Source organism: Erithacus rubecula, assembly GCF_903797595.1.
Source record: "Erithacus rubecula genome assembly, chromosome: 6".
Taxonomy (NCBI): domain Eukaryota; kingdom Metazoa; phylum Chordata; class Aves; order Passeriformes; family Muscicapidae; genus Erithacus; species Erithacus rubecula.
The window spans coordinates 22,890,482-22,916,229 of record NC_136688.1 but is presented as its reverse complement, the minus strand read 5'-3'; the positions used below and the strand labels follow the sequence as shown (position 1 = coordinate 22,916,229).

The 25,748-nt window shown below is 41.9% G+C and overlaps 1 protein-coding gene across 1 annotated transcript in view; it reads left to right on the top strand.

Moving 5' to 3' along the window:
• Positions 1–25,179, top strand: part of CSTPP1 (centriolar satellite-associated tubulin polyglutamylase complex regulator 1) — a 77,909-nt gene extending 52,730 nt beyond the window's left edge. The window contains exons 4-9 of the mRNA XM_079309160.1: positions 10,874–10,958; positions 15,725–15,810; positions 18,170–18,365; positions 20,045–20,154; positions 23,147–23,210; positions 23,721–25,179. Coding sequence (XP_079165286.1) covers positions 10,874–10,958; positions 15,725–15,810; positions 18,170–18,365; positions 20,045–20,154; positions 23,147–23,210; positions 23,721–23,901 — 722 coding nt within the window. The 3' untranslated portion in view covers positions 23,902–25,179. The remainder of the gene's footprint in view (positions 1–10,873; positions 10,959–15,724; positions 15,811–18,169; positions 18,366–20,044; positions 20,155–23,146; positions 23,211–23,720) is intronic.
• Positions 25,180–25,748: the final 569 nt, after the last annotated feature.

The following is a 25,748-nucleotide window of genomic DNA, read 5'->3' as shown; positions in this document are numbered from 1 at the left end:
AAAGATTACAGAACTGAAGTCTGGTTTTATTTTCAACAAGCCAGGATTATGGTATGAATTCCTCTCTGCACTTGTCTTCCAGTAGATGGCCTTTTATTCCCTTCTAGAAAGCACTATGCAACAAGAAAGTGTCCTTTTCTCTTTCTGCAACAACTTGTTCTTTTGTCTAGTTTCTTACACTTCTTTGATTACCATAATATATGCATAGCATCAGTGTTAGGGCATAATGCTTGAATATTTAGGACATTTGCCTGAACTTTCTTCCTGCAAAATATTCTTAACTTGTGGTTCATGGAAGATGGTCCATGGAAGTTTATTTAGCTGTTAAATAGGTGGCATTTAAGTTAAACTTTGACAAAGATGCATGATATCCATAAAAAAACTTTCAGGACTAGTGGAAAAGTTTAGAACTTTCTTAAAGAAAAGTAAAAAAAAAGGCTTTGTTTAGTTTTTTAGAAATTCATATTTATATTAAATTCTTGTTAAATATGTATTTCTCCATTAAATTAAATTACATTAAATATGTATTTCTCCAAAATTAACATTCTTTTTCTCTCTTTTCAATCATTAAAAAAAAAGTATCTTTTGACACATAGCTCAGTAGAGTATTGTAAGAGTTAAAATCAAGGGACATTACAGAACCTTAGCCAAAAGCATACCCTTAAAAGGGGCAGTTGGATGCCTTGTTGTTTCAGGTTTCTCTTAGTGCATTCATTCTGTTCTGTATTCAGACCAGTTCTGTAGTGGTGGTCATTTACAATCATTAATCTAGCTCATTGATATTGTAATGGGCTCAAAGCATTCTCTGTGAAGCTTACATGCTCCACTGCATTTCCTTTAAATAACTAATGATGACTTCTTCAGTCTTGTCATTAACCAGATTACCTTTCTCCAGCCAGTTGTCTTATGGATTTGCTTTGTTTGAGGTTCATTTTCTTTTAAAGTTTTCACAGCCATAAAAGAGAGTCAATATTGGTGTGTTTAAGAGCATTTTACATGGCTGAACAACACTGCCCAAGCATAGGTCCAGATACCATACTTATTTTCATGAATAGAGACTTTAACTGTTAACTCAGAGGCTCCTAAAAACAATGCCCTTTCTTTTCAGTTTTTTTAAGCATTATAATTTGTGAAGGAAAATTGGAGAAAACTAGCTCACAGTCTGGGTACTTGGGATTATACTGCATAGCCTGTGTGTAAACCTCTAGTAAATATACTGTGCAGTGAAGTCAAAGAATGACCAGGCCTGCTGATGGCTTTCAGTTCTTGGGAGGTGCATGTTTATGTCAGGTAGTCAAATGGTTCCAAGTGCACAGAGAAGGATGTTCTAGATCCTTCAGTGCCTTGTGGATCAAAACCAACTTTTTGAGTTTCAATCACAGTGAGTTGACTGTTTTGTGTAATTGCATACTGGTGTCACTCTTGGTGGCATGTGGAATTCTCTGTTCTTCACATGCCTGAATTTGTCTCCTTCACGACTGGGCTCATGATGTTTCAGAGAAGCAATATCAGAGTGCCTGCTCTGATGACAGCTGTTGGCAAAGGTGCAGTCAAAAGTTTGCAGTGGATTAGTGAAGAGTTAGTGTGGAGCAGCATCAGGAAGAGACACACAAGGCTATCCCAAATCATGACATAAATTATGCTGAAATGATTTGTCTCTCTTCCATTGGGTGCTTGTAGCAGCTGCACTGTTCTTTGAATGCTTCTTTCAAAGAAGTCACTAGAAGAGGAAAGTCCAAAACATTCCTATTTTATTCATTGTACTGAAAAAATTGTTGACTGTTACACTTCATGCTTTTACATGCCACCTCGTGCCATATGAACACGTATTTGAAAATACTTCATTCTAGCAGAACTGGTTCATTGGAACCTTTCAGTGATGTTTCCTGGAAATGTTGTGTAGAAAGACACTGGAAATCAAAGAAATCTTTGATCTTACTTTGCTACAGCAATCTGCAGCATTTCCACAGTTCACTGTGTGTCCTCCTTATCCTCTACCTCCTTTTTGTTTTAGGTGAATGTCATCGCTTTCTTCTGCTCCCTGGCCCTGTGTGCATGACACAGATGAGCTGTCTGCCAGCTATCTGTATTTCTTGGGGCTCCCAAAGCAGAAAGGAAATACCAAACACTAATTGAAGACTGGCCATATTGTCACTAGTCCTAGTACATATCCAAGGGAGGAGGGGTTGTATGTAAGGTCCTGCATTGAATGAAATACAGCTGCATACCACCTGCCCATTTACTCTGCCCATCTCGTGATGTGTAGCCATGAATTCTTCAGTTGTTTTGAAGATCTTAAGCTTAATGACAACTTGTTTTCTTGAGCAGAGGCTGATCCACATCTTGTCTAAAGATTACTGCTGCTGTTTGAGAGCTTGGGGAAATGATGGTCCTCTTCAGTGAAGTGTTGCTGGCATTCCTGTATTTCACGATTAAGAGTGCTGTGGGTCCTGTTTCAAGTGGTTGAGCAGTCTGCCCCCCAGATGGCCAGAACTTCAACAGGAATGTTTTCTCCTTATTGTTTACAAGACCAATTAGCTCTGGCATTGGATTGATTATTTTCTACATGAGTGACTGGAAACTTCTCAAAGTGAAGAAAAGTCAACTGTTGAACAAGATGAAAGCAGGCTAATACCTATAGCTGGGGACATCTGCTAATTATGTCTTTAATAATATTATAGTGAAAGGAAAAAGTAATTTCATGGTGGACAAGTATAAAAATGTCAAATGATACACCATTTCAGTTATAACTTACTTTCACTTTGAAATGGTACCTTATTTCTAGTTTTCTAGTTTATCTGTCTTAAAAACCATTTATCTGTCTTGGGTTGTTATGGTCTGGGTTTGCTGTGCCTCTGGAACATGATGGGTCATACATTCTTGTACTGTAGTCCATAAAACTAGTCCTGTGTCCTTTAGAGAAAGCTAAATGTCCTTAGAGCTCATACTCAATGAGCTGAGCATATCTTTAGGATTATGTGTGCTTTGGAATACAGATGGATTTATCTTTGTAAATGTTAAAGGACGTTGCACAGAGAAAATTGACTGTCCATTTAAGTCACCATCTGGTTCCTGTAGTCAACTGTGTACTGGAAAATTTAAACCAGACTCTTTTGTTTGTAATTTTCTATCTTCTTTTTCTGCTTCTGGAAATATTGCCAGAAGTTGTGGCGGCTTCTCCTTTCTTAATGTTTGCTGTTCTTGCACTTTAGGAACTCAGAATTCTTTAAGCCCAAACTACATTCAAAGTCTCATTCTAGACTTAAAACAAGAAATGAAAGAGTTAACATTGTCTTTAGTGTTGCATTAGGAATAGTGTTTAGGTTCCTAAAGGGAAAAGATGAAACTTCAGTCATGTTTCAGATTTTCTGTGGATTCAGGAATATCACAGTGCATCAGTTAAATTCTTCCAATATTGGAATGTTTTCTTTACAACCATGAGAGCTGAAATCTTTCTCTATGTTCCTAATGAAAGTTTGAATTTTTCAGTTTGTGGAAGTGCCATGTTAGCCACATAAGCACGCCAAATGATAGCCTTGGACTGTACCTTTGGCACTGCTCATGGTGCCCTGAGTAACATTCACTCAAAGCTGAAGTAATGCTGCCACATGAAACACTTCATACTAAAGGGTAATTATGGGGCATTTGAAAGAGACTAGAGGATGATTAACATTTGTATAAACAGAAAGAATCTGGATTCTGGGGATAGAATTGGAGAAGTTCTGTATAAATTCATTTTCTGTTTTTGTTAATCTGGCAAGTGGTTTATTGATAAAAGGGCTCAAGATAAAAGTGCAGGAAAACAATCGCACCATCTAGAAGATTTAACTCTTTTAAAAGCTTTTAGCTTGCTCAAAGTAGGGTGCTACTTCACCCATAATGGACTCACTTCTCAGTTCATATGAACTGTCCCAGCTACTTCCAGAACAAATGACTTCATTCTTCAAAGCACTTCAAAACTAGCTTTCTGCTCAATCACAATGCTAATCCTCTCTCTTGCAGCACTCCCCCAACAAACCTTTTCAGGTCAGTCTGCTTAGCTCTCCACTATCTTCGTCTTGAGTCAGACATAGGTTGTTCCAGGAAAATCTTAATAAATCTCTTTTACTCCTTGTTTTTTTGCATCACAAACTGACTCTTTTTACCTATTGTCAGCAGGAGTCACCTAAGTCTGCTGTTTGCAGCCATGCTCCTTTTGTAGAGTGCAAAACATCTTATTTGTCAAGACTGCTTACTTGCAGCAGCACCCTTCCTTTATGTCTGGCAGGATTTTGCTCATATTCTCACAGGTTGGGAAAGCAATCCAGGGTACAGCCAGTTGTTGAAGGTACCTTTCTGTCTGAGCCAAACTGTAGTAATTCTGTGAATTCTTCAGGTACCCTGTCTACTTTTGCTGTCATTCATGTCATGTCAGACACAAAGGCTTCTGGGGTCCTTCCCTGAGGATGTCCTGGGATCCTATCTGGGAGGACCTAAACAGTATTACTGGAAAGAGTAGGTTTGTGAGTAACCTGAATTCATCTGTCTCCTTGCATAGTAAGGATGCCAAAAGTTGTGTCTTAAATATGTCTGATACCAGTGTTCACAAACCATCACAGCAGGCAGGGTGCAAGTATAGCAGGTTAAGCTGAACCTGCTTTTGATTAGGAAGATCACTAATCCTGTGATATTGCCTTGCATACGTCCTGGACTGTAAGGATTAAAACATCTTAAGCAGGGAACTACTTAAGCCTATCAGTTTTTCTCTGCTGGGAAGGGGCGAGTCTGTTGTCCTTATCCACCTCTTCCCTCTTCCCTGTACCTGGTTGTGCTCTTCCTTTGCATGTGCTTTCATCACATATTTCTGAAAGCCAGTGCAATTCACTAGCCCAGGAAAATAGTTGAATTTTCTCAGCAAGAGGCCTGCTGAGTGTCAGAGCTGGTATAAGAGGTGGTTCAGAACCATGTGTCCACTAGCAAGTGATGGGAAAGGAGAAAGAGCAGTGAGCCTGTCCCGTTTAGCTTGGCTTAGGTGCAGGTTGAACTTCATCATCAGGAAGACAGAGTTAATGCATCCGGTTGTTAAAATAAGAAAATGCACACTAGTAATTTATAAAATGTATAAAATATAGAAATAATATATGCTAGTATATAATGAGATTGAGCCAGACCCTACTACAAAGCCACAGTATTTAAAGCTACTTATGCCCAAGACTCCAGGTTCTTATGTTGATCCATGATACAGATTTTACCATTATCCACTTTAAACTATTCACTAGAAAATCTTCCTTTAAAAAATTGTTTTTTACTAACCTGGCATCAATGTTTGGCTTTTAGAGCATTTTTCTGTTGCTTAGAAGTAACAAATGGGTCTCCCTAATTTTTGTTCTGATTTTCCTACAGTCTTTAGACTATGATTTAATGATTGTAGAAACTGTCTGTATACAGCTTAAGTGCAAAATTAATTCTGCTGTACATGTCTTACGTGAACATGCTCAGTCCTATCCATGGATTAATTGCCCTAGAATTCTTGGCTTTCTGAATTATTATTAGCACTAGATGTGTGGAGGAAATTAGGCCATTGGTATCCTTTGAACAAGGCATGTGTAGGGTTTAGCCTACTGGCCAGATGATACTTGTGAAGTTGCAGTATTATCAATGCTCATGTGTTTTCATTTTTTTGTAAAATTGTAGTTTCTGTAGACAGCATGAGAACACACAGACTTTTGTTTTGGGGGGCTTTTGGTTTTTTTGTTGTTTTCTACAAGATTGCAATCCTTAATGGATATAGAGAGAATCCTATATATGTGGTACTTGCACCAGAAACACTAAAAGCTAAAGACCAGCAAAGACTCTTCTAACACTTAAAAAAATAAAATAAAATTAGGCTGTTCTCTGTTATATTTGCAGAAGACTGATTTACAGCTCTATGCCTTTATGACTCTTGAATGACTTCATGACTGTGGTAGAAAAACAACCTGTGGAAATTGTGTGTCCTAGCATAATTCAAAGGGGACAGCTACATTGCCCAGGGCTCCAGTCTGCTTGAATACTGGTTGTACATAAAAAATTATGGGAATGGGGAACTTTAATGTATATTCATCAAGGCAATCCTTGTGTTTCTGGGAAGCTGATAATGTGATGTTCTGGGGCAGATTTCATACACCAGCTGCAGTAAATATTCTCCTACTGCTTTGGGCCTTTTTATAGCTGTCACAATGTTGTGACAGTGTTGTAGATAGCTACTTCTTGTGCTGAAAGCAGCCTAGATACAGAAGCAATGACTGCAATTCAGGCTGAGTCCTAAATATTTATTGGCTTCCTGGTAGATTTTACAGCCTTCACTGAGCTCCAAGCTTCTATGTCTAGGCTGCTGTCACTATGAAAGATAACTGGTTTTAAGATAATTCAGGTGTGTCTACACTTCAGCACAACACTGACAGAGGAATTAACACATCATTTAGTATTCCTGGAGTTTGCATCACTCCCAGTTGTGTGCCATCTGTTAGCCACATACAAACCAGAAACAGCTTTAATATATGCCTTAAAAGACAGGGAAGTATAAAGCAGCTGCCTCCATGTTTTTCAAGGTAGGCCATTTTTATCCAGAAAATGGTACCTTCTAAGCCTGTACCACATGGAAAAAGTTCTGTCTCCACTATAGCTCTGAAACATGAGAAACAGTCTGCCTCAGGCACTGAAAGACAATAAACTACTCAGAGGACAATCCAGTCTGTAGGAAAGGGTTAGAATTTTGCTAGTGGCATGGTCTCAGTAGCAGTACAAAGCAAGAATTTGAAGTCTAGTAGAGCAAAAATTATGCTGAATGGTCGAAGTACTTACTTCCTGTTAAGCTCCTTCTTAGTGAGCTCTTGTTTTAAAATTACTTTGGAATTTGTTATTAGTTCTTTTTTTAGTAGAAGAGTGAAGTGTTAGTTCAGCTGTAAATGAACATGATTAACATGGAGACTGCAATCTCCATCCTTAAGCATATGGTTATGAGCAAATTTGTTCCACAGCAAGGGCATGGTAGAGTGTGTATATCTCACTGCCCTGTGCTGTGGGGTCAGATTTAAACACTCCATGATTTGCTTCATTTGTTACTGGAACTTGAGATGCAGTAATTTGTGGCAGCAACCAAAGTAGCAGTTGTGGATTTCAGTTTTCACTCATTCTGACTGGTACCTTCCTTCTTTTCTTTCTTTCTTCATCATGCAACATTGAACTCTATTTACTCAGCTGTGGCCTGGAGACAGGAAGGAGCAACGTGGTCATGCACCAAAACTGCCCTTGTTTATTCCAAGCAGCTCTTGGCAGACAATGTGGTACATGGGCAAATGTAATTTTCTGCATGGTCTTCACTGACCTTACTGTAGGGGATAGGAAAACAGTGATCACAGCAAACTGAAGACACCTCCTAAGGTCTGTGGTGATCCCACTTCCTGTAGAAAAGGTACCCAACTATAGTCTGATAAATTGGTATGATTTGTTGGTCAGGCGCCTGGGGTGTCTACAGGCTGAGTTTTGTTACAGCCTGAAAAAGTCTGCCTGTGTACTTCAGTGAATAATTTGGTGCCATTTCCCCAGGTGTTAGAAATAAAGGGTTTCTTTACAGCAGGAACTTCTCTGCACCACTTCAGCTTCATGGGCAGTTTCTAGTCTAAATGGACCATGTGCCCAAAGATTGAAACTGTAATGAATTCCACTTTTATTGACAACAAACTTCATTCTCCAATGTGCTGGTTTGGAGAGGATCTCTGACACCCTTTCCCAAATTCTTTCTGAGAAGACTTCCTCTTTTATTCTATGTCGTTTTGTTGTTTTATGGTAGAGGAGTAAGGATAGTGCTGTGATTTGGCAAGAAGACAGAGAAGAAAAAGTTTTTGAACTATGTTGTTTCTGCCAAGTAAGAGATTTCTATTTATGCCTCAAAACTAATGCTCTCTTTGGGCCCAGTTACCTTCTGAAGCTGCTCTTGTCTATCAATCAGATGGGGACTGAGAAAAAAGTGCAACTTTCTTTGGAAACTTCATCTTTAAAAAAAAACCAACCTCAAACTCCTTCACCTTCAGGGAGAAAAGAGGAGATTAAAAACCAACATTAATGAAAAGGACCCTAGCTGATTAAAGCAGGCAGATTATCCTTCTAGAGCTTGTCTGTTCTGAATGCATGAAGGATGCTTTGTATACTGCTGGACACCACACTGAAAATCTAAAGGGGATCAAAGCAGAGGAACAAATACAACTGGGCTAAGTAGGGAAAGAGGTAGAGGGTGAGGTAAACAGATTTAACTTCAGATAAATGTAGTTATGTCTTAAGTAGATTGAATAAGATACAGTATGAAGAAAGAGTTATTATAATGGCCAGTTGACAAATGAAAGAAAAAACAATAACAAGCAAGATATGTAAGGATGCATAAACAGGAATTTCAATTTAAGCAAATAAAAAATGGAAATTGAGTATTGCATAAACTTTCCAATTGGTGTAATTCCTTCAGACCAATATTTAGACTTTTTAGCAAAGATCAGAAATGTATTGCCCAGCATTATTCAAAGCTAGATTTAGAAATCCTTGAAGAACAAGAGGTCCATACTATCCTGTTCACTTATGAGAAAGTGTTTGTTTGAAGAAGAGCTTTTATATGCCCATGTTCTCTGTTTCCATGTAACCTGCTTCCTGTGCTAGGTCTGTGGATAATCACAGAATCACAGAAGGGGTCACTGAACACAGTGGGTCATTTGGTCCCACTTCCTGCTCAAGCAAAATCATCCTAGAGCATCCTAGAGTATGCATGGGATTGCATCCAGATGGTTCTTGAGTATCTCCAGTGGGAGACTCCACAACTTTGTTGGACAACCTAGTCCATGGTCACTGCCACAGTAAAGAAGTTCTTCCTCATATCCATGTGGAAATTCCTGTGCATCTGTTTCTGCCTTTTGCTTCTTGTCCTATTGCTTGGCACCATCAAAAATAACTGAGCAGAGGGGCTTCCCTGGACCTGCTGGCCCTGCTCTTCCTAGTGTACCCCAGGACACCATTGGCCCTCTTGGCCACAAGAGCACTGCTGGCTCAGGGGCAGCTTGTTGTCCATCAGGACCGCCAAGTCCTTCTCCACAGACTTGCTCTCCAGCAGGTCAGCCCCCAGCCTGTGCTGGTGCATGGGGTTGTTCTTTCCCAGGTAAGACACTGCACTTGCCTTTGTTAAATTTCAGTTGTTCCTCTCTGCCCATCTCTTCAGCCTGTTGAGGTCTTTCTGAATGGCAGCTCATGTAGCCAAGAAGGCCAATGGCATCCTGGCTTGTATCAGCAGTAGTGTGGCCAGCAGGACCAGGGCAGTGATTGTCTCCCTGTACTTAGCAGTGGTGAGGCCACACTTCGGACCCTGTGTCCAGTTTTGGGCTCCTCACTGCAAGGAAGGACACTGAAGGGCTGGAGCACATCCAGAGAAGGGCATCAGAGCTGGTGAAGGCTCTGGAGCACAAGTCTTGGGAGAAATGGATGAGGGAGCTGGGGTTGTTTAGCCTGGAGAAAAGGAGGCTCAGGGGAAACCTTACTGCTCTCTACGTTTACCTGAAAAGAGGTTGTAGAGTGATGGGGGTCAGTCTGTCCTCTCAAGTAACAAGGTTAGAGAAAATGGCCTCCAGTTGCACCAGGGAAAGTTTAGATTGGGTATTAGGAAAAATTTCTTCACTGAAAATGTGGTCAAGCATTGGAATACCCCCCACTCCCCACTCCCCATCCCAGGGAAGTGATGGAATCACCATCCTTGGAAGTGTTGAAAACACATGTAGGTGTGATGCTTAGGGATGTGGTTCAATGGTGGACTTGGCAGCATTGGTTAATGATTGAACCTTAATGATTCTAAGTTGTGGCTGTCATCTGAAACAAGGTTAGTTATTTGGATGAGAGCCTAATGAAGACTAACATGTTTGTGGCAAAAGAACTTATGCTGTGTACCTCAATCCCACTGCCAGTGCCCTTGAGATCCCCTCCCTGACTACTGCTTGGCACTACTTTCACCTCTGGCTCTTTCTTCCATACTTTGCATTCTTCTGTATATAGAAGTACTGCAAAATTGCTGCTGTTCAGCTAGTGTTCTTAACTCCAGTCCACAGCCTTTTGGACTGTGAACATACAATCATGTAGGGCTTTTTGACATCAAGATGTTTCCATTCCCTCGGGATCCTAAAGCTTCCCTAAGAATCACCTCTTTTAGACTCCTTCTGCTGACCCACAGAGTTCCTTCTTGACCAGTCTTTCACAAAGCTACTCTCTAAAACATGAATCATTTGATTGGTTTTCTTGTGTTTTTTGGATCTTTGTTCTGTGCTGTGACCAGATTTGTACACATTCTTCCAAAAGAGACCATCCAGCTGCCTTGCTGAATGCCAAAGTAATAACGTCTGTGGTTTATACTCTGTAGCCTTCCATACACAACCCAAAAACCTTGTTTGCCTTTGTTACTGCTGCCAGATGTTCTGTGGATGATTTTCAAGTGTCTTGTGGGGAATGTCACCATGCCAGTGAATTTCAGCAAATTTAAACAACTTTGAAATGATTCCTTTTTCCACATGGTTATATTCAAGTCAAACCAAATTGTGTTCTCACTTGAAACTGCCCTATTTTGGTTACCCCTTTTTCACACTGAATCACTACCTGTTACCAGTTTCTCTGCAGGAGCTTGTTCAATAGGATTTCTCTTCATCAGGCCTCTTTCAGATGGTGCTGGAAATTCCATCTGAAGAGCCCAGCTCTGAAAGTTATATTGTCTTTAATACTCAGACTGCTTGAATTGGGAGTAAAGGGAATACGAGGATTTTTTCCTAGAGAGGAAGGAAGGGGAGGGAACAGCCTGTAAAAGAATTACAATATTCTCACCTCTCTTTTCCTGCAGATTTGCTGACAGCACAGGAATACCACTGCCTGCTGCAGTTGCTCTGCCCTGACTTCCCAATGGAACTCACTGAGAAAGCAGCAAGGTTGGTCTTCATTCTCTCTTTAGGCAAGTCCAACATGCAGGGACTTAGGAACTAGACCTGTGGGTGAAGGTATGAACAGGGACCTTCAGATTTTAAGGTTTTAGAAAAAGAGACACCATCTTTTGAGGTTAAGAACAGGGTGTTTCTCTAGCAGTGAAAAAGTGTATATTTAAGGTATACAAAGACTGAAATATCAATGCAGAATGCTGCTGTTAGCTCTATGTTCAGATGAGTTGCAGATAAAAGAATGTTAGCCAATATGTTTTTAACTGACATGATTTTTAAACTGTATTTCAAATACTGTTTACCATTCTAAAATGTTCCCTCTTGCCCTAGCTTCTATGGTTGATCACATTTAAACACACTAACCTCTGAAGGATTGCCAGTATTTTAAAGTATGTTTGGTAAGGACATGGCAGCTAATCTGTTTAAAAATTTATTTTAATCTAGACAAGACAAAAAGCAAATAGTTAGCTCAGGGCATTGATACTGTGATATGGAATATTTTACTGATTGTGCTTGCTGATTCCAGTCCAGCGCAGGCAGCTGATTATTAACTATCTGATATTGAAAATGTAATAAGGTACACACATCTGTTCAGTTGCTTGTCCCCCAATGCCAAACTAAGAACAAACTCTAACCCTGTAGCAGAGATGAATCTGCTACTTCCTTTCATGGAGGTACACAAGCACCAGTCCTGTGTGCTGGTGTGTATTTCATAGGGCTTCAGCTGAACTGAGCAGGAATTTGTGATGGTGCATGCAATGAAGGAGACTTCAGCATATCTACACATGTTGTGATGTTTGTGTCAAGGAATTTAGTCCACAAGGCTGCTGTAAACTAGAGGCCCCACTCAGGGGCCTGCTGCACTGTTGTGCATGTGTTATAGAGACAGACAAGCTGGCTTTGGGAGCAGGTGTTGGAGAGATACAAGATCACTGTCAGGGGCACCCAGGCTCAGGTGGGGATGACCTCACTCCTACTTTTGGCTGGCTAGTGATTTACTTGCACACTGCTAGCTCTGTAAAAAAGCTAATATATTTGAACAATTTAAATAAAACCTGTCATATTTCTAAACCATTTTTCTCTTTGCTTACAACTGTTGCTCACTCTCTTGTCCTTTTTCTGCTCTACACTTCCCATTGTCCTCCATGGTCTCTGCCTGCTAGAAGGGTGAGCTCTGCAGCATGTGTTGTCCTAGTCTTTGCAAAAAATGAACAGGGCAAACCTAAAGACATTGTTCCTTCTTCACTCTGCACACCCCCAGCGGTTTTGATGCTAATTTTCTTAGGAAAGGAATGAAATAAAGTAGCAGCAGGAGTAGCCACAGCATTCAGTGATACAGCCAGGAGCTGCACTGGTGCTGCTGGGAGAGGGCAGTCATAGCTGTGGCCTCAGTGCTGCATGACTGAGATGGTCTCACAGCACAGTGCAGTCCACTCCTGCAGGAGCTGTTGCTATGCTCTGATAACAAACAATAGGACTAAGATCAGCATATGTCAGAACATAATAACAGAGGCCACAACAATATAGGTTTTAATTTAAAGACTTTAATCTACAGAGATACCTTTGATCTTGAGAGACACCTTTTGGCTCTCTGAATCTTGAAATTGCAGGACAGAAAACGAAGGAATTATTTCTGGTTTGATGCCATGATTTTAAGATATGTACCTGAGCACTAATTTTTCTATTATAAGAGAAACACAAGGAACTCACTGCCCACATTTGAGTCGTGACAGACAGGTAGTTCACAGCTCCTATGCTGTTTTACTTGTGTGAGCTCATGTTGCACTGATTGGTACTAATGGAACTGGGGCTTGCAATTCAGTGCCCCTGTTTTAAAAGATTGCCTAAGAGTGCAGACTGTTTTTTATGTTTTGCTTATTTCTGCCTCCATGTCTCAGTAAATAAACTAAGTCTCTCAAGACAACTTATTGGAGCCAGCCTGGCTTCAAGACAGATTGTGTCAGTTAGCCTTTAATGGTAGAAGAAAATGGTAAATGTTCTTTCAACTTGCCTCGTCTAGAGATTTTCCTGGGAACATCCTGTATAGTCTGGATTTCTGAGATTTTAACCACAATCAGGAGACCATAAAGTTTCCCCATTGGCACAATAGTAAGGCTTTCCTGCCAGCCAAACCCACTTGTACCCTGAAAGACCACTATACCCTCTACCAGAATGCCTCAAGTGTAGGCATTTTTCTTCAGTCCTTTCTAAAGTTTCTCCTTGATTTTCATTATTCACTAACTGCCAACTACTAACTTTTTAAATACATCTGTGGCCTCAGGGTTTAAAGTCTAATTTGGACAAGAAAAAAAAATCCCTTGTAATATGAGATACCTGATGAACTATTTAAAGCTGCAGTTCAGACTTTCAGATTTTGTCCTCAATTTTGGTCCTGCTGTCTAGGTTACAGTCCATAGCTAGGTTTTTCTCCTTGCCAGATATTTCAAGGAAGAGGTGCAGATATGCTGCATATGATGTTCTCTCAGCTTCCTTGAGTGCTTAGTCAGCTGGCTATGTGGGGGAATTGCCAGCTGCAGTCAATCTCCTCATAAATGATTGTATTGGATTTAAAGACTTCTCAACATTTCCGGCGTGCAAACCCCTGGGCCAAGTGGAGTCGGTAACCCAGCACCAGACTGCACCTGCTTCTATTTAGATGCTCCTCTGTCACATATGTGCTGTACAGGCTTCCACAGAGGCTCCTTGCTGTCTTTAACAGCAAAAACTGTCCAACAGATTCTTATAATTCTCAGTACTTCCTCATGCTCTCCTCTAAGTAAGTGACTGGAGCTTGGTGCTGCAGAGCACTGCCATTGACCAGAGTTTTAGATTTAACAAGTGAAATGAGTTTCTTGTTACAAAGGTTATGTAATATTGTTTCTCTGCATAACAAATATGTTAAACCACTCTCCACTGTTGTTCTCCTGCATCTTTGAGAAGAAAGTTTCTGTGCTTTGAGGGTATCTGGGAGACAGACCATCATTTCAAAGGAGGGCGTGCAGCTCATCAGTGATGTGGCCAGTTGCATTTCCAGTGCTTAAATAGTGGTTGGAAATGCCAGTGGCTGAGCAGTATTGCCTGAGAAATGAAGATGCTCTGCCTGCCAGCTTCAAAGCCATTTCCTTGATGTGGCCACTGACAATCTCAGTAACATGCTTATTAGTGAGAATTAAGAACTGAAGCTACTGCTTTTTTAGACAGGAAGATAGGAGGCTTCTGGAATGTAATAAATAAATCAGAAGCACTTTGACATCTTCAAAGGGTTTTGTTTTAAATACTGGCTTTTCTCCTGGGGACCCTCTTAGCCCCAGTCTTTCTTCTTTGAGATAATTAATTCAAGCTGCTCTACATGTTTGATTTTGCCACAGTGAACAGAACTGGTCTGAGTGGCAGGGAAGTCTTGCAAGATACTATGTTCTTCTAGGTCAGCCTCCCACACAGCTCCCTGGAGTCTTTTACATGAGACAGAACAGTGTTTCCCCAGCAATGTGTTTAGACAATTGATGCTGCACGAGTTGGTGTGCAGATTGCATCTGGCCCTGTGTTCAAAAGGGTCCTACAGGACAACCCATACTTTGGCTGTAGTGAACTGACAATCATCACGTGGCACAGTGTGCCATATGCTGACTGTACCGTTCAGGAGACCTACACACAGTTGGAAAGAAATGCCAATTGCCTTTCATTAGCATTGCCTGAATATTCTGGGCTTTTTCCCATCAAAGTGGAGTGTTCTGTTTTTTAGTCTAAGCTGTCATTGATTAGATGAGTTTGATTTTCCCCGCTTCAGAGACTGACCTTTTTATCCTTAGGTAGTGGTGGCAGTGACCAGAGCATTGTTTTTGTTTTTGTTTTCATTTTTGCCCTGAAATCACAGGTTGTTTTTTTCCTGAAAGGGAGAACTGGACTTTGCTATCACTTACATTTCATCTTTATGGCCTGTGGCTGGTATTTTCCATATTCAAGAAATATTCTTCAAAATAGGGATGCATGTAGTTCCCAACATGCACCTACGACTCAGCAGGGGCAAAGAAGACTGTCTCTCGCCCAAGAAGTCTTCAGTTGCCTTGGAACGATAGTCAAATAATAGACCTAATAAGAAAAGAATCTATACCAATTCTTTTATCAGGAAGGGGGGGATAGGATGTTCCTAGAGTGCAGTTAGGAAGATTGTTGGTGCAATGTTATTTCCTCTGTAGTCGAGTTTGAATTGCAACTGCTGTGATCTTTATGAATCTGAAAAATATCCCAGTTTGATGAATTTTGATATACAGCAGAATAGCATGAGTGTCATTCTGCTTTCACCATTTTACTATTTGTGTAACTGTCCTGTCTGTAGCTACATTTAGTCAAATGCTGGACTTCAGTGATCCTTGTGGATCCTTTTCAACTCAGGATATTCTACAATTCTATATAACCATGTGAACCTGCCTTGCAGTTTTTTGTACCAGTGTTTGTTCCATCATGTCCACCAGTCTTTGAATGTTGCACTGCTCTGTCCACACTGTAGCTGAAGTGTGTGATTGACAATCAAGATCTTTTCCTCACTTCAGGTTCTTAGGCTGCCTTCATTTGATATTGGGGCATCCACATCCATGCAGCAATGGGTGTTCCCATTTCTGTCTCCTGACTTCTTATACTGGGCCACTAGCAATCCTCAGTTGCACAAAGTTCCTTGGCTGCACTTTCTCAAGATCTGGGGTTCCTGGTTACAAACTTCAGTTTTTTGTAGATGCTAAACTGTTTCTCTCCTCTTATCATAGGATTGTGCTGATGGACGATGCAATGGATTGCCTGATGTCTTTTTCTGATTTCCTCTTTGCTTTCCAGATCCAGTTCTACTACTCAGGTAAATGTCAGGAAGCTGTTGACTTCTCCTACTTGTAGCATTACAACTTTACAGCTTCATAATCTTTGCACTTTTTTGAAACTTGATAGGATAAGTTTTTTTAACAGAAAATATATAGCTAATGGACTCTACTGATGAAAAGCATCACAGATGTCAAGAGATTAGGAGACTTAATGAGGAGATTCCAAATTGTTGTGAATAACGACATACCCACAACTGCTATGTCTGATGCATTTATTTATATTGGCCTTGAGACATAAATTTTCAGCTTTATCTAGACTATGTGAACAGCAAACAATCAACTTTCACTAGGAACATTTTTTCCCTTTCTTTATAGAAATTATTCAGTCCTGCAGGAGACATCATAGAAAAAGCCCACCAACTGGTGCCTTTAAAGGAAAAGCAACTGGGCAAATCTATATAATTTTCCCTTTAATATTTGCTCAACCATAAGCTGGTTTCAGCTCAAAGAATTTCTGAACTGGGTATAATTCCCATGGATTTAGGAACCCTAAGTGGACTCCACTCCCAAGAACTTCTTCAGCCTCCCCTAGAAATCACATAAAATTGTAACCTCCACACCTTTTGGTGAAGAATTGCACAGGTTTGACACCTGTCCTGTGAAGAACCACCTCTTTTGTTTGGTTTGAGATGCCCTAATTGGAAAGCAAAAGGAACAGATAATCCATATGAACAGTCTTCATATTGTTGGTCATTTATTGTATTCTTTCCTACTTCCTCAGTCTGAGTTTTAACTAGATGAAATACTTCTAAAATTCTTGGCAGGGAAAGTACAAATCAAATAATATTGGTTTGTGTGTGTTTATTTTCTCATGCTCACCCATACATATACATCTGTAAAATCCTCAGGTATTTTTAAACTTCAGGAGATGAGGTGGAGAAACTTGGATGAGCACTCAAGTGTTTGTCCTGTACAGGAAGACTGCTTTAAAATACATCATCATGTCACCCTAGCATTAGAAGAAGCATTAGGAAAGCATTAAATATGCTCCCAAGCACTGGCTAGCATGCCACTTTCTCATCTCCGGGCACACAGCACTTTCTAAGATAAAGCTCATGGATTTCTGTCCACTCACACTGAAATGGCTCCCTCTGATGGATGTAGAAACACTGTCTGGAAGCTGTTGTGAGAATAGTCTGTGGTCAGAGAGTAAACTTGGGTGGCCTTCTGATCTGATCCAATCAGTGAATTCCCATCTTTCTAGCAGTTAGGAGTCCACTGCTATCCCTATACAAAAATCTCATTTTTTAACACTTCATGTATATACTTCCCTTGTAACTCTGCTGTGCATATAAAGTTGTGCATATCACAACTTTATCTATGATAATTCATTGTAAAAAAACCAGTTCAAAATGGTGATTTTGATTTGGGCAAAACCAGGCTTGTAATTCCTTTAGTCAGGGATAGAAAATGTGTTTAGAAAGTTTTCTCTGATATAACAAATATTTTCATGGAGCTGCAGAATCTCAGCACAGCCTCAGGGCCTGCTGACATTCTGACTTTCCTCTCCACCCTACTCACGCACAGCATTGCACTTCCATTCACTCGGAACTTAAATGCCACTGGAGTCCTGGCAAGCTCATTCTTGTGTACACACACTCAAAGGTCCCATCCCTGTCCTGTTCACTCAGGCACAGTGCATACAAGCAGCCTGCCATACACTCTCCCACCAACCCACACACATGCAAACCACTTTAAATGGAATCTAGATTTGTAAACTGCTGACCACATCCATAAACAAACTTGTTTAAAATTAGGCTCCTGCAGTAAACACTGGGTAGTATGAGGAGCCTGGGGAGAGGCTTTCTGCCAACTCTAGCCCTGACCTGCCCTGGCCCTTCTTCTAGATCCTGTGTTATATTTACTTTGGAGCAGCACAGAGGCAAGCTGGGATACAGCCTGGAGCCCTGACTAACACGCTCCCTTTCCTCCTGTTGCAGTTCAATAAAATTTGCTCCCAGCTTGGATGAGTTCTTAATCAGTGGCAAGAGGTGGAGAAGGAAAACATTTTAGACTTCACAAACTAGTTTTGTGTTTGACATTAGCTTTCACGCTTCACTGTTTTACCAGTGTGCTAGTTAGCCATTGTTCCCTTGAGATCAATTTTTTCAACAGAGTGAGTGACGTCTTATAATCATTCTAATAAGAAGAAGACAGCAACTTCTATGGAAATGGCTGTATGGGCATGCATAATATCTGTTCTGAACATGCAGGATGCTGTAGAGTTGTGCTTATTTACACTTAGTGCTATGTACAACATAGAACAACAGTTTAAGCCACAGTCTGGTAGGTCAGGAGGATGCTTTGTGAGTTTTAAATTGCTCTCTGTTCTTTTAGAGTTCCTAGAAAGTGTGGCTGCCATTTATCAAGACCTGCTGGCTGGTAAAAATCCAAATACTGTGATTGTGCCAACATCATCCTCTGGGCAACATCGGCAGCGCCAGCCCCCAAATAACTGCAACCCACTCGAAGGAGTAGAGGCTTCTCTCTTCTACCAGTGCCTGGAGTCCTTGTGTGACAGATCAAAATACAGGTATGAATGGAGTCTAAAATACAAATTCTGTCTCTGGAGACCCTTTGTAAGGTTGGAGCTGTGAAGAAAGAGAGGACTTTGAACGGGATTATATTCCCACATGGCTCTCACTGACGAAATACAAAGGGAAACATAGCTGAACAGCTTTAACAGAATGAGAGAAATCATTTCATGGACCAAAGAAACATGGGGTTTGAACTGATTCTTGAAATAATAGATGGATTTGTGTCTCTGCTCTCCATCTCACTTCTGCATTGATACTTTCATCATGGAGAGATCCATCATGAGTTAGCTAGAGGGGATAAACAAGTGCAGTTGTGTTCTTGGGAGGTGAAAGAGTCCACTGGGTGGATGGAGTATGAAGCCTTAGTACCTAGGTGAGTTCACACTGTCAGTCTGTACCTGAGCCTGTGTTGGAGCTGGTCTCCAGCTACAGATCCCAGGCACAAGACTAGCTATAATTCAGCAGAGGATGGAGCAACACCAGACCTTACTGTATAGCTTTGACAGACACTTCCATCATAGTTTCTTGCAGGTAGCAAGAATATGCCCTTCTAGAAGGTCATGGTCTAGAAACACAAAATAACTCAGGACAATAACTCATAACAAGTTCCACCTGATTTCTACTTCAGGTTTCCAAATCCAGATTTGTGATTCACAAAATTACTGCTAAACTGCTGTCTAGTGCTATAGATATCTAAGCATGGAGTTGATGGGTTGTTTTCTTCTTTGTAACAACAAAAGCTCTACATTCCCTGCATGTTCCTAAGAACTTCAGATGGGAAGAGTACTGTGGGCCTATCTGGTAGGTCAGGCTTTGCACAGCACTGTGGGGGGGAGCCATTCCCAGCCTTTCATGCAGTAGCTCAATACTCAGTCAGGCTTTGATAACCACTTCTGCCTGAGGGATCACCAGTCCTCCCCCACATGTCCCAGGGGTACCACTACGCAATTGACTGTTCAACACTTCCTCTTTATGAGGCAGTTTGATTTTGTATTAAATCCTTCAGGGATTTCAAGAGCAAGAATCACCATGAAAATACTGCTTAGAACTCAGGACCAAGGGTTAAGGTGAGTGTAGAAGAAGGGAATATGCTAATTTAGTCCTCACCTAAATATTGTTCTCTGACATATTTAGGCTATCATTGGAGAGGTTTTCTTGCCCCTTGGATGACTATCACTGATAAAAGTGCATTAATAACCACACTGAAAGTGTTCAAAAATGTGTAGATGTGGTAGTTAGGGACATAGTTTAGTGATGAACACAGCACTGCTCCAGTAACCACTGGATTCAATGGTCTTAGTCTATTCCAAACTTAACACTTCTATGAAAGTTTATTGACTTCTGAAAGAAAGTATTTCCCAGAAGATTTTTGAATCAATGTGCTAAGAGTTGGGATGTGTATGCCTCTGAGTGAATCTAGGCATTTCTCACTGTCCTTGGAATGAAGACACGTAAAACTGCTCCTAGGGATATCCCCCAGCTCAAAGATCTTGCTTAGCAAATGGGGAGCAGATCCAGTGCTCAGTAACCAAGCTGGTGGCTGTTTTAAACTGAGTCAGAGCAACCTGATAAGTGTTAGAATAGGTAAAAGGTAAAATTTCTTGATTTTGAGCTGGGTCTTAGAAAAAAAATTATAATTTAGGAGACAAGATGATCTCTGTCTCTCTTTTTCTAGCTGCCCACCTTCTGCTCATGTGAAGGAAATACTGAGTAGCGTGCAAAGAATGACCTTTTATGGATTCCTTATGGCTCTTGCAAAGGATCAGGGCATCAATCGAGCCCTAGGTAAGACTTACCTAAATGATACAGCTCTAGATTTTCAGTCATTCTGTATTTCTGTGGAATTTTCTTTGTAATTATAACCCACATTTTACACTGTCAGGAAGAGAGTGCTGGGAGAAGATTTCCATCTTTTTGTTGATGGATTAATTTCAAAAACATAACACTGTGCCTTACTGTCTGCCTGAAGCTGTGGAGCTTCCTCAAGGAATACTGAATTGAGATACCATCCTATGTTTTAGCCCTTTGTGCTCCCATAGATTTTAAATGGCTGCTCTCATCTATAAGAAAAGAAGGTACAACTAATGGAAAATCCCTGCTTCTTCTTGGCTAAAAGCCCAGTCTTTCCCAGCTCTTCCCCGTGTTCCTTCAAGGCAGTGTGATCTTGCAAGTAGCTATCTATGGCCTGATGGAAATCTGAACATAAAACAAACTGCTACAGAAATCTGTACCACACTGGTGTGGGAACCATAGGGATTACCAACCAGCATCTCACTGTTTGCTTCTACGTTGTGCTGGTTTGGAGCAAGGAAACAGTGTTACATTGGCAAAGGACAGTATGTAATCCATCCATAATTCACTCACAGTTTCATATTTCCCCCATGTGCCTTGCCCTCCTACAAAGAGGAACAGAAATGGTTTTTCTGTTTGACAAGACCAATTTAAATGGCAGCAACAGGGAGGGTGGGCTGTGTGTGGAGGTGTTCCCAAACACTCATCTTTGCCCATCTCCACTCAGCAAATCATGTGGCCATTAAGGGTAGATGTCTCTCTCTGTCTTTGCTAAGTATCCCCTTCCTCTCCTTCTGGGCCTGAGTATCTGCCAGTCCCTAATTGCAAAGAAAAAACTCAATGAAAAGGTGCACCTTGCCTGAGGCTGCTTCTTTTGCACAGGTGTGTGTCATAGCACAGTAAAAGTGTGTCTTCCCTGGCTGAGCCCCTTCATACAGCAAACCATTTGAGCTGCTAATGCTCCTCTGGGGCAGGGCAGATTATATATCAAAGGTGCACGAATACAGCCGTGCAATGCTCTCTGAAAACAGGCTTAGAAAGCAGTGTATTCACTGGGAGGAAGGTTGATGCCTGGATGGCAGCAAGCATTTTTTTCCTTTGCCCTATGAAATCCACTTCTAGTCAAGCATAAAGAAAACAGATGAAAAGAAAAAAAAAATCCTCCATTGTGCCATCTACAAAGTGAGTGGGTTTTCGTTTCCATTAATGTAGGCCTGTCCTCTGGCCCTCTGCCAGGCTCCTGCTGAGGCCTCTCTCAGAGGAGGGGCAGCAACTACAAGTCTGACAGGTGCTAACATTTTTGGCAAGGAAAGGAGGATTCTTTTCCTGGTGTCTTTTAATCTCTCCTGAAGGGTGATTTCAATAGTCTTTGGTCTGTAGGGGATCAGAAGCTTCCCAAAGCCCTTCAGCGAGAGCAGTTTCAGGCAGAGGAGGTTTTGGTCTCACAAAGCCAGCAGCTCCTCTTGAGGAACAGGGATAGAGATTAGGGCAGCTTGTTCAGCCTGGGACAGTGCTGCTGAGTTTGCCAGGCAGACTGGAATCTGCAGTGTATCTCCAACATCAATGTTGATTTGTGAATACTTCAAGTGCCATTTATCAACTCTCCCAAGTAAATCTTGTGCCCTAGAGACTTCACTGTGCATTCTGCAGCTAAAGAAACAAGTTAAGCTTTAGTTGTTTATTCTTTTAATTGAGCCCACAAAAAGAAGCAGACTGGGACACTTCCATGGATCTCCTGACAGTTTTGCAGTGCCAGACTTTCCTGCTCATTTACAGGAGTAGAAGACCAGAACCCAAATAAATGGGGGAATCGGTTCTGGTCTAAACTTACTCTAGTTTTCAGACACTCATCGCTACATTTTTGATGACTGCTGCCAGTCTGCCTCTAAGGTGGCTCTCCAGCCTCTCCTTCAAGAGCAAGGTAGCAAACAGCAAACAAATTTTTGTCCCCTCAGGGAATACAAAGCCCCTTCCCAAAGGTATTGAGTGTAGCACCCAAGTCTCCTGAAAAACCTTAGAAATAGCATTCCTAATTGTACTGTTCATACAGATTATCAAATTTTTGTTCTGGTGTACAATCTGGTAGGCAATCTCTGTTCTGTTCTCTGTCATTTATGTGAACACACTCTCCCATGACCCCTGTACAAGGTGGAGTTTGTTAAAGAATTAGGAAGGAGGACTTTCCTAAGAGTGCCATCTTCCTTTCTAGCTCTATTAAGGTCCCAGTATTTTCAGACAAGAGCAAGGATTATCAATCAGCTGTTCCAGTCCTGAACTATACCATGTCCTTTATCTGGAGAAGGGTTTCTAATGTGAAAAGGAGCCTGTTGGTCTTACACTGAGAAGGTACCCAGTTACTGGCTCAGCCTTTCATGCTCATGCCCAGGCAGCAAGCAATGCTGGAGCACAGTTCATCCACCCTTAACTCCTATAGGCAATGCGCATGAGAGTCAAGCCTGGCTTTCCTGAGTTGCAAGGAAAGCAAAAGCCTAAAATCTGTGTTTTGATCCCCAGGATGAGTGTGCCACAAGAAAGGCAGGTGGCACAAAAACATAAGTAACCCTGGGTGGTGTAGTGCATGCTTCAGGCTGTGGCACTGACAACACCATATCTATTATATCTGGTGCTGGTGACTATACTGGGTAATGAATAGAGACCCAAAGCTGACATCTCCCTGACAGTCAGTACTCTTAATTTTGTACTGTCAATGAAAACTGCCAATCCTCAGGGCTCGAGGAAGTGAGACTACTGAGGCTGCCTCCTGTTTCATCTGAGCTCAGCTATAGCATGTATGAAAGACAGAGAAAATGAATCATCATTCTTTATCTGTCTATGATCCTCAACATTGTGTCCATTTCTCTAAGAGGTATAAGGAAAAGTGTTCTCTGCCTTGCAGGCAAGATTCTGGATGGTGCTATGGCTTTTCTTGAAGAATGAATAGCCTAATTCTGCTGATACTTTCACTGGTTGTTTTTTTTTCTCCCAGGGGCTCTGCCAGATAAAGGAGACTTGTTTCTGGACCCTGCCATGGATCAGGAACTTGAGAAATTGTAAGTGGAATTGCCTAAACTAGAAGGTAAAGCAACAGATTAAAGGTAGCATGCCAAAGAAGAGTATAATAAAGTACTGTCCTATTCCTCTGCTCTACTACAAAACAAGAGAGGAGCTAAAAGATCAGCCTGAACAGGAAGGGCTGCTTTCTTTGTGGTGCCTCAGTGCAGTTAACAAAATCCTTACAAAAGTCTTCAGAAACAGGGGAAGAGTGTGACTCAAAGAGGGATCTAGAGGAAGCAGCAGTCTCTAATGAACAGGGAAATTGTTTGGATGGTGATAAATAGAGAGTGTTGGAAGGAACAAGATCAGCCCAGAAGATATGTTTAAATAGGAGAAGATTCACATAGTCTGTCTGGGAGGTACCAATGCAACATGTTTCCCCCCTATGCCATGAACATCTTTTCATCCCTGTGCCAGTTTTAAGTCTTTCTCCCAGGTTCACTCCAAGAGTGCTGCAGTAGAAGTTTCTGCAACATGCTGCCTAGCACTTGTCTTTTCTCTTTCAGGGTAGCTCAGGTTTCTGGGCTTTCTGTCTCTGTTCCTGCCAGCTCCAGCACAGACACAGCAAATATGCCCATTCGTAGCTCGCCCAGGATTAACTCACCTTGGAAACCTCTACACCACCGTCGAAAAATGGATGCTGAGAGTGAAGGCTCCAATGAAGAGACAGACTCCTCTGAAAACTGAAGGTTGTCAGGGTGGGCACCATTCCATGGGTTTTTCCAGAACCCCCTGGAGGAACAGCACCGCCTCCCAGAGCATCTGCTCTAACAGTGGGTTCTGTCTACATCAGCAGTGTGTGTGTGGCTGTGCTAATCCCCAGTGCTGGGTTCACCCATCTTTTCCCAGGAACAGCTTGCCTTTTTCTTAGCTCCAAATCTGTGCTGGAATAGCACCTCTGCAGAAGCCATTTACAGCTAGAGTTATGCTTCCCTCTGCTGGCAGGCAAGACAAGGCAGCAGCTGCTAGCCCTGCCTCTGCTTGGAACCAGCCGGGTACTCTTACTGGGGTGCTGCCTCCCAGTTCCACAGTTCAGCAGGTGCTGAAGCAGCAGGAGCACCAGTACAGGCCACTTGCCAGTGTTTTGGTGTGTAGCTCTGTTCAGATTTGGCCCAGATAAGAGTGGTTAAATCTCCAGCAGCAGCTCTGCACTTGTGTTCCATTATTACTCCCCAGAAAGCCGCATCTATATATAATCAAAGGTAAGGAAATTCCTGACATTCCTAAAAAAGGGCAGCTTAGTTATTGCCATACAACCTGTCTGCTTTGTGCTTTCTCCTCCATGTGTCCAAGACTTGCCAAAGCAAATACAGCAAATAAGCTAGATTGCAGTAAGTACTGCATGGTGCTGTGTGGATCTGCTGTTGTACTGAGTGCTCTACTGTGAGGTCTCCCTGTCTCTCCAACAGCATATTACAGTCATTTGGAAAAGTGAATTTCAGAGGATTTGGAAGAGAGGGATAGGGTTAAGTTGGTTGGCCACAAGTGGCATGGCTTGCAAGCATATAGAGCATCTACTGGGGCTGGGTGGGCAGAAGCACTAAGGGAAAAGGAAGCAGTCTCAAATGAGATCAAGTTGGTTTTTCTGGTAAATATTGGTATTGTTGGAACAGCAATGTAGCCCTTAAAACTACAAAAGTAAGTAGCATCAAATTGCATTAATGGCAACCAAATCTCCACTGACCCAAATGCTTTGTTAAGTCCAGCTCCTGTGCCCCAGCTTGCATAGACTAGTTATTTCTTGGGGAACTTCAGTTTCTCATGCTTCTTGGGAGCCTCTGTGCTCCTCCTGGTTATAAAGTGCTGCAGCACGGGCCACCAGCAACTGGTAACCCAAAGCTTGTAGCAGGGTGCTGGCAGGGTTATTTATTTATTGTAAGTTAATATATTTATGATCTGTGCATTCTCTCCCAGCTCGGTGAGTGGCTGTGAACAGCCTGGCAATAAAGCACGCTGTGTCAGGCCTCTGCTGTGTCTGGGTCTTCTGGGCTGCCTGGCCCTCCTCATGGGGAGGAGTATCTGGTGGGCAGGACCAGTGAGGGCTCCAGCCACCTTTCAGGGCCCCAGGAACCCCTTGCCTCGGCTGGGGAAGGCGCTGGCTCCACACCCCCGAGTGCCTGGACCACCACCATGCCCTGCAGCTGCACCACTGCTCCCTGCAGCCTGCTTTGGATACTGTGACATTGACACAACTGTGTCAGAGCACAGACACAAGGAAGACCCAATCCCTTACCCTCCTCATGCCCCACCAAGGTGAAATATCAGCATAAAGCAGCCGAGTAACCCTTTCCCTCCTGCCCACAGCTCCACAGCCCCTCAACTGGACAGGAGAGGTGAAACCCATGCAAGCCTCTTCTCAGTCCCACACTGAAGGCTCCACAAGAAACAGCTGCAGCTACTCTTTTGCTAACAGTTTGCAACTAGCCCTTTCCCACCCTTCTTACTACCTAGTCCTCAACACCACAGTCTAAGGAAAAGCACTCTTATTAAAACCAGAGACCAAGCTGAACAGGACTAAAATGACAGTCCTCACT